A 9,443-nucleotide genomic window follows, 5' to 3' on the forward strand; every position below is an offset into this window, starting at 1 on the left:
TAAAAATCATAAGACTTGTGTGGCTACAATTCTGGTTTTCACTAGAGAATGTGCAGTTTGAAGGCCTCCTATAAAATGAGTTGATATCCAAGTCACAATCATTATCATACTAAGGAAGTGCAATAGGGAGAAGGCTGAACTGCTTAATTCATATTTTGCATCTGTAGTTTGGCAAAAGAAAAGAGGACTGGTCCAAACTATCATAGGCTGCATTGGGTGTTGGGATAAGAAGAGGAAGGTCATAATAGACAAAGAATTGGTGAAAGAAACTCTGAGTAATTTTGAATGAAGGATCTGGAACTGGGTGGATTATATTGCAGGAATTAGCACATGTAATTTCAGAACACTGATTGTAATCTTTGAAAACTGTTAAAGGATTAAAGCAAAGTTTGTTCTGGAAGAAATGCCAGAAAATTGTAGAAGAGCAAATGTTGCTCCCATTTTCTTAAAAAGGAAAACATTGATTCAGGAAACTACAAATCGGTTAAGTTGACATCAGTAAGTGGAAAATTCTAGAAAAAATAATTAAGCAGTGGCTTTGCAGGCACCTAGAGAAGAACAAAATGATTATTAGAAGCCAGCATGGTTTTGTCAAAACTAGGACATACCAGACAAATCTTACTACATTTTTTTGATGAAGTGATTAATTTAGTAGACCAGGAAAATGCTGTGAATATAGTGTACTTACTTCCAATACGGTATTTGATAATGTTGACCATATGCTTTTCCTTGATAAAATAGAACAATGTGGGATGGATAATCCCTCTAGCACAGGGGTTCCCAACCGGGGGTGCGAGACGATATTCTAGGGGGTGCGAAAACTTGACTTTTCAAAATTATAGTGTACATGCATAATTTGTTGCCGTTATTTTGAACTTTTGTAAGGGGTGCAAGAATACATCAGAAGCATTCTAGGGGTACGGGGTATAGAAAAGGTTGGGAGCCACGGCTCTAGCAGAAGGATTTGTAGCTGACTGAACAACCAGACTCAGCATGTGATCCTTGAATGCTTCTATGCCAACATGGAGAGATAGGTATCCTGTGGAAGATCTTGACTATTTCAATGAGGAACTAGAAGGGGTACAAAAAAATTGTAGATGATGCAAAGCTGGGGATTGCTAACACATTAGAAAACAGACTCAGTGTTCCAAAGGATTTTGACAGTTTTGAACATTGGGCCATATCCAAGAAAACACACTTCAGTGTTGAGAAATATAGGTTCTACAGATAGGTAGGAAAAACAGATACAAGGTAGGCAGCAATGGCCTAGTAATAATACTTAGGAAATGGATCAGGTAGGACTAGTAGACCACTTGAGCCAGTAATGTGATGCTGCCGCCAAAACAGCTAATTCACTCTTGGGCAACATTAATAGAACTATAGTGTCAAGATCATGAGAAGAGATAATTCTGCTCCATGCTGCATCTCTCAGACTGTACTTGGGATACTGATTGCCTTAATACAAGGATGATGAGGACCCAGAAAGTGTGCAAAGAGTGACAAAGATGACAAGGGGCTTGGAAACTAAACCCAATGAAGAAAGCTTAAATGAACAGGCTATGTTTAGCTTTAAGAAGAAAAGATTGAAAGGAAACATGATAGCAGTCTTCAAATACTTAAAGGATCATCCTAGGGAAGCTAGGAGCCATGGCTCCTGAGGGTAAGTCAAGAAGTAATGGGTGGATTCTTTACAGAGGAGATCCAAACTCTAAATTAATATATTCTTCACTTACAGCTATTTAGCAGTAGTAGTAGCTATTTAGGTTTTTGGAGTTGTGGGTACTCTGTCACTGGAGGTTTTCAAGCAAGGCTTGGAGAGTCTTTTGTGTTGTATAATATGAGGATTCCTGCTCTGGACATAGGATTGGATCTCTTCAGTCCTATGATTCGATGAAGGTTTTCTCCTATAAGTATTCTACATAAATCAAAGCCTCCATAAATAACTTTAGTACAATTGTTTTCTGTAATGCATAAATATTTGTGTGATATACAGAGATCATAAAGAAGAATGGTTTCTCTTCCAGAGACAGAATATATACAAAATTTAAACCCATTATTTCATCTTAACAAAAATAAAAATTAAAAGACAAGGGATCCTTTCCCCTTTTTAAGATTAGAGCTTGAAAGGAGGAAGAATACAACTCACAGTCTGGATTTACTGTACAGTTGAACCAAAATTCAGAACAGCTTGTGAGTGGGAAATAAGTAAAATAGAGAATGGGATTGGAAAAAGTCTCACTCAAATGGGAAGAAGTTTTGCAATTGGCTATATATTCTATACATAGTTCCTGACTTACAACCATTTGTTTAGTAACTATTCAAAGTTACATTGGTGGTAAAAAAAGTGACTTATTTCCAACCCTTTGCACTTATGACCATCACAGAGTCCCCATATATGGGTACTTGGCAGCCAGCATTTATTTATGATGGTTGCAGTATTCCAAGGTCATTGAAATATGCTTAATACTGTAAATGAACATTTAAGTAAGAAATAACCATTATAAGAACTGAAAAGACATTTTACCTGTTTAAAGTTGCCATTTTTTCGCTGTTCCCAGTCCATCATATCATGAAAAATGGGGATCATAATGTTGCGGACCTCTAGCTGTGGGACAAGTGTGACACCCAGAAAAGGACCGATCATTCCAGGAATAAAGTGAATTTTATGTTCCCCTGAACAACAACAACAACAACAAAAGAAAACAAAAATAAGCAGTTATTTACACCATTCCTTTGCGTACCATTTCCTGCTCCTTTTTGTTTACTTTCACTGCTAACTGAAAATATTCTCTAACTGAAGATAAGGAATGAAGTCAGATATGAATCAAGCTAGATGCTTACCATAAAGAATTAAACCAAGGATAGAATAAGTTATGCCTGGAAATGTGTATGTGTATGAGCAACTATCATCTAGTGATAGTGTACAGTTCCAAAGGACAAATGATTCTCCTGTTTTATAAAAATTATTTCTATGAAGTTGTACCAATATGTGTTATAATCTGAATGTCCCTTTAACAGTGGATGAAAGATTGTCCAGCACTGTGCTATTATTAGATTAAATATAAATCTTAAACTGAGTAAATCTCAGTTTACTTAAAGATTAACTTACCCAAATTCTGCCACATGCTGAAAAGCTCATATGCCATCATCACACGCATATCACCATATCTGGAATATAAACACAGATCCAAAGGGAAAAAAATGGAATATTGGCATTTTAAACATAAAACAAGATTTAGCAGCATTACTTTTTTTTTGATGTGTGCCATTGTGCTCACAGTATTAAAATGACAATAAATGTTATCTTATCTTATCTTATCTTATCTTATCTTATCTTATCTTATCTTACTATTACACTACATCTTATAAAAACAGAACCAGAGGAAAAAACAACTACCTTACTTTCAAAACAAACATCTGAAAATGAAACTTAAGTTAATATATTCTTACTTGTCCAGAATCTTTTTCTGCTTAGCTGGAATAAATGTTTCTAGCTGCAGACTGGGTTGGTTGATAAATAAAACAGACAAGCTGAAATAAGAGTTCCAGGCCTACAAAACAGAAAAACAATGAAGCAACTAACTGAAAATTCTTATACAATTTAGTCCTTTGCTATATCATTAATAAATGTCAACTGACTGTTCTAAAAAGCACCAGACATAAAGATAATGACAATGTATTTATTATGATGATATATTTATATTCTGCATATCTGCTCAGAAAACACACAAGGCAAATGATTATAACAAATAAATACCCTCATTACATAATGATGGTAGTTTCATGGTCCATTCTGTATGTAAGTGCTGTACATATGACATGGGCACTTCTTTCACACACATCAATAAACAATGCATAGCAGATCTATTTCATAATATAATTCTATAACTGAATTTTTGAAAGTCAATTATAGAATTATTATAATAAAAATTATATAAATCCACACACAAAAGCGAAGATTAGAGCTATCTGAGGTGAGAAATCCCATATATATTACTCTACAGAGACTATGATGTCAAGAATTTTTGAATTTTTATAAACAAAATTTCTAAACTAAAAAAAACTTGTATTGCAATTTTTTACACCATTACCTGGGAGTTGGTTCACTAAACTCACTGAGATTTAACTCTGAATTTTTTCCCTTCCTTTCAATTTTGTCCCCATTCGCTGAGATTGCCTAGACATGTTTTCTTGGTAAGGTTTTTCAGAAGTGGTCTTGCCATTGCCTATTTCCTAGGGCTAAGAGAAAGTGAATAGCCCAAGGTCACCCAGCTAGTTTTGTGCCCAAGACGGAACTACAACATGATCTCTTGGTTTCTAGCCTGGTGCCTTAACCACTGCACCAAAATGTCTCTCTGAATAGACACACATAATTAATTGCCTGTGCTGCTTAGCAACAAAAATTCTGGCACTTCTGGTAAGCATTGTTAAGTGAATTGTTGTGAGTAATTAAATGAGGACATTACATAATCACGATCTGCAGTCTCCTGCTAGCTTTTCCACTAATTTTGCTTGTAGGAAGCTGGCAAAGAATGTGACAAATGTGGATACTGTGATGGCTGTTAAGTACAAAGACCAATTATACGTATGTTCATTCAGTGCTGTCATACATTTGAATAGTCACTGAACAAGTGGTCATTAAATGAGGACCATCTGCATTCTTTTATTTTTTTCTATTTTAAAGTTCTGGATACTCTTGGAAAACTTTGGTGCAAATGCTTTACAAGTTGTCATTTAATAGCAAAACAAATACAATGTTGACAATTTAATAGTATCAATAAATTTTTAAAATACCTTAAAATCAAAATCTGTTTCCGTGAAATTCTTATGTAGTGCTGCAGACAGATACTGCACTGTTGTAACTATTACACTATAATAATGAAAGGAACAACATTATAGCACTGTTATACAGAATATACAGAATATTTCAATCTAAATTTAGTGAAAATCATGTTCTTTTATATTAATTCACAAAATAGTGCTTAATATACAATTTAAAAAATTGCCAATCCATTGGATCATGAACGTGAAGGTAACCACAAACATTCCAATCTAAAAATTTGCCCTGTGGAAAGCTAATACACAAATAGATTCCAATTCCAATACATTATTGAAAAATATATCCAATTAAAATTATTCCATGTCTTAGACAGCCTAACAACACACTGAACTTCTAAATTATAATTTCTGCCACATCTATTGGTTTGTTCATAGCTACTATTAAGAATTGAATTATACTAGGTTGATAATCTGGGTTTTTGTTGCTGTGGTTCAAGATATTTATTTTCATTTTTATAAACTGGTTGTGATTGTTCTAATAACAACAAAGTATTGCCACATAGGTAACTGTCTCAAACAGCCCAGATATGGAGGATGTTGGTTAGCAAGATGGAAAATACATCCACGACACCCTAATTCTCTGACTTGAGAAGTAACTCTTCCCATTCTGGTAGCTATAGGCATGAGAAATTCAAGAGAAAAGGATCCACAAATTATAATTCCACTTTTCTGCTCCAGCCAATCTACTAATTGCAAGTCAAAGCTATGGTATGGTTATATCCTCAATTCACTCATCCAGTTCTGATATCCGGTGAAGAATATGGTGGTCTAATCATCTTTCAGATATAAAAACAGCATCATAGCTTGATTGACATCTAGTGGCCAGTGCTGGATACCAAAAGATCCTCTTCTAGATGAAGGAGGAAGCATGAAATTGACCTATTTGATCTCTGAATGATCGGTCCTCATGAGTAAAATCAAAGATAGAAGGTTTTGCAGTGGGTTTGTGAGTAGAGTGACTCAGGGGCAAGAGACCCTATGTTCATTCACGGCTGTTATGCAGCCTTTATAGAAATTAGGACCTGCCAACTTCGTTTCTAAATAATGTTAGTTATCAGTTTAAAAGATATTTTCTTTCACAACTAATAAGTATTGCTCTGTGTTTTTTGCATTTTTTTCTGGGATTACAAAGCTAAAAGAAGACTTAAACACTTAAAGTACGAGGTCGATTCGGAAATAAACTTCCATTCGGTTATCAATGACAGACACTTGCAGATACAGAACCTTTACTATACACATTAGAAAACTACAACATTACTTTTCGACATAATCGCCATTCAATTTGAGGCATTTGTCGTAACGTCTTACAAGGTTTGAAATTCCTTCTGCAAAAAAAATCTCCCGTCTGTGAATGAAGCCAACCTGTAACAGCATCGTGAAGCACATTGTCATTGTTGAACCGGTGCGATGCAAGCCACTGTTTCATGTGCCTGAAGAGGTGGTAGTCACTTGGCGCCAAATCTGGGCTATGGGAGGGGTGATCAAAAACATCCCAACGGAACTGCTTCAAAAGTTCTTGGGTGCGACTAGCAGTGTGCAGGTGAACATTATCGTGAACCAACACCACACCGGAAGTCAGCATGCCCCAATGCTTGCAGATATCCAGAACCGATGGACTTCATGGACCTTTTTGTCAATTTCCTGCATGAGTTCATCGCTGACTACAGATGGGCGGCCACTCCTTGCCTCATCGTGCATGTCAGTTCGTCCATCTTTAAACATGTGACACAATTGATGTACATCTTTTTTTACATCGTGGTGACCAAAACTGGATGCAGTATTCCAAGTGTGGCCTTACCAAGGCATTGTAAAGTGGTATTAACACTTCACGTGATCTTGATTCTATCCCTCTGTTAATGCAGCCCAGCACTGTGTTGGCTTTTTTGGCAGCTGCAGCACACTGCTGGCTCATATTTAAGTGATTGTCCACTAAGACTCCGAGATCCCTCTCACAGTTACTACTATTGAGCAAGGTACCCCCTATACTGTACCTGTACATTTGGTTTTTCTTGCCTAAATGTAGAACCTTGCTTTTTTCACCATTGAATTTCATTTTGTTAGATAGCGCCCAGTGTTCAAGTCTATCCAGATCCTCCTGTATCTTAAGCCTGTCTTCTGGGGTATTGGCTATTCCTGCCAGCTTGGTGTCTGCAAATTTGATGAGTTCCCTATCTATCCCCTCGTCCAAATCATTGATGAAGATGTTCAAAGAAAAGTTGTTCAGGGACTGACAGGGGTTTTTTTGGACTAGGGAGAGGAACCAAGAATGAGATTGACAAAGTATATTACAAAAATTCTCTTTTTTTGCAAGTATAAGAAATATCCCAAGGGATGTTTTAGTCCATTTTGTTAGGAAAAAGACAAGAGATCAAGTATTGCAACAGCATTTTAATATAAAATTAAAGATTGATAGTATAGATATAATTATCTTAAAAAGCATTCCTATTACAATTTTACATAAAAGAAATACCCTTTTTTGACTGAAATACTAATGCAGAAGAAGATTTATTTTCACTGGGATATATTAGAAAATATTAAGTTTTACTTTTCAACAGAAAAGATTCCAAATGAATTCTGCTCAAAAAGCCAAAGAAGTTTGGGAAAAATTTAAAGGGAATTTCAAAGAAATCTAAATGGAGGTTGTAGAGAAGACTGCCTTAAAAATACAACAGATAAATTTTTTTTAAAAAAAGATAACTGTTAATTAGGTGCTGTGGGTTTGATTTTTAAAGGAAAATCTACTTTCTTCAAAATGAAGAATAAACAAAATATCACTAAAAAAAGAATAGGTTGTGAAATACTATAAAGAAATTAATAGAATTTTTTTAAAAAAGAATTTCCAAAAGCGGTACTGATTTAAGAATGTTCTGTCATATAAGCAAATCTTTTATCAGAGAGTATTTTACACAAAATAGTGTTAAAAGGAAGGTTCAAGTAAAAATGCAAGTTATTTTGAATGAGAAAGAGAAAAAAGGAAAAATTAAAGATATTGCCATAAAAATCACATCACATTAAACTTAAACAAAAAATATCAAATTAAACAAACCAATAATTATCTATGTTAACAGTAAGAGAAATAGAAATTAAGATGAACTATGCTAAACAAAAGAACTTTGAGTTTACAAATAAACTAGGAAAATGGTTATTGTATTAATTAAGAAAACAGAAAGAAAAGAAGATGATTTTCAAATTTCAAGAGAGGAATATTGTATTAACAATGTGGTTATCCAAAAAATTTTCATCAGTATTATTTTAGAATAGAATAGAATAGAATAGAATAGAATAGAATAGGAGCTGGAAGGGACTTGGAGGTCTTCTAGTCCAGCCCCCTGCTCAAGTTATATCGTAAAAGACAGGTGGATGTCCAGTCTCTTCTTAAAAATCTCCAGTGATGGAGTGCCCACGATTTCTGGGGGTAAGCTGTTCCACTGGTTGATTGTCCTCACTGTCAGGAAATTTCTCCTTAGTTCCAGGTTGCTTCTCTCTTTGGTCAGTTTCCAACCATTGTTTCTCGTCCTTCCATATGGTGCTTTGGTGAACAACCTGGCCCCCTCTGTCTTGTGGCAGCCCCTCAGGTACTGGAACACTGCTATCATGTCTCCCCTATTTCTTCTTTTCTCTAGACTAGCCAGGCCCAAATCACGTAGCCATTCTTTGTATGTTTTAGTTTCCAGGCCCCTGAACATCTTAGTTGCTCTTTGAATTTTTTCCAACTCCTCAATATCTTTTTTGTGATATGGTGACCAAAATTGGCTGCAGTATTCTAGCTGTGGTCTTACTAAGGCTTTATAAAATGGTAATATTACTTCTCGTGATCTTGGTTCTATGCTTCTGTTTATACAACCCAGGATTTTGTTAGCTTTTTTGATTGCTGCTGCACACTGCTGGCTCATAATCAAGTAATCGTCCACTAGGACTCCAAGGTCCCTCTCACAGTCACTTCTTTTTGAGCCAGGTCTCGCCCAATCTGTATTTGTGCCTTTATTTTTTCCTGTCTAAATGTAAGACTTTGCTTTTCTCCACACTGAAATTCATTTTGTTGGATAAGGCCCATTGTTCAAGTTGATCAAGATCTTTTTGGATCCTGTGTTTGTCTTCTGCTAATTTGGTGTCATCTGCGAATTTGATGAGTTCCCCTTCTATTCTCTCATCTAAGTCACTGATGAACATATTGAAGAGTACTGGACCTAAGACGGAACCTTGTGGTAACCCACTGCTTACTTCTCTCCATGTGGATGTAGTGCCATTGAGGACTACTCGCTGAGTACGGTTTGTTAGCCAGTTACAGATCCATCTGATATTGATGTCTACCTTGTCAAATGCCTTACTGAAGTATACCAAGTATACTATGTCCACTGAGTTTTGCTGGTCTACTAGTTTAGTCACTCTATCGAAGAATGAGATGTATTTAATAATAATAATAATAATAATAGTAAAGTTGGAAGGGACCTTGAAGGTCATCTAGTCCAACCCCCTGCTCAGGCAGGAAACCCTATACCATTTCGGACAAATGGCTGTCCAGTCTCTTCTTAAAAACTTCCAGTGTTGGAGCATTCACCGCTTCTGGAGGCAGGTTGTTCCACTGGTTAATTGTTCTCACTGTC

At 35.7% G+C, this 9,443-nt stretch overlaps 1 protein-coding gene across 1 annotated transcript in view; it reads right to left on the reverse strand.

The window, feature by feature from the left end:
* LOC107285855 (dedicator of cytokinesis protein 3-like) overlaps nt 1-9,443 on the reverse strand; it is a gene marked incomplete at its 3' end in the record, with an annotated part of 177,306 nt that overhangs the window by 15,408 nt on the left and 152,455 nt on the right. The window contains exons 31-34 of the mRNA XM_015814120.1: nt 4,795-4,870; nt 3,451-3,551; nt 3,110-3,168; nt 2,525-2,673 (exon numbers count right to left, since the gene is read on the reverse strand). Of these exons, the coding sequence (XP_015669606.1) occupies nt 2,525-2,673; nt 3,110-3,168; nt 3,451-3,551; nt 4,795-4,870 (385 nt within the window). The remainder of the gene's footprint in view (nt 1-2,524; nt 2,674-3,109; nt 3,169-3,450; nt 3,552-4,794; nt 4,871-9,443) is intronic.

Source organism: Protobothrops mucrosquamatus, unplaced genomic scaffold (assembly GCF_001527695.2).
Source record: "Protobothrops mucrosquamatus isolate PMUCROS unplaced genomic scaffold, P.Mucros_1.0 scaffold_82, whole genome shotgun sequence".
In the NCBI taxonomy this organism is placed as follows: domain Eukaryota; kingdom Metazoa; phylum Chordata; class Lepidosauria; order Squamata; family Viperidae; genus Protobothrops; species Protobothrops mucrosquamatus.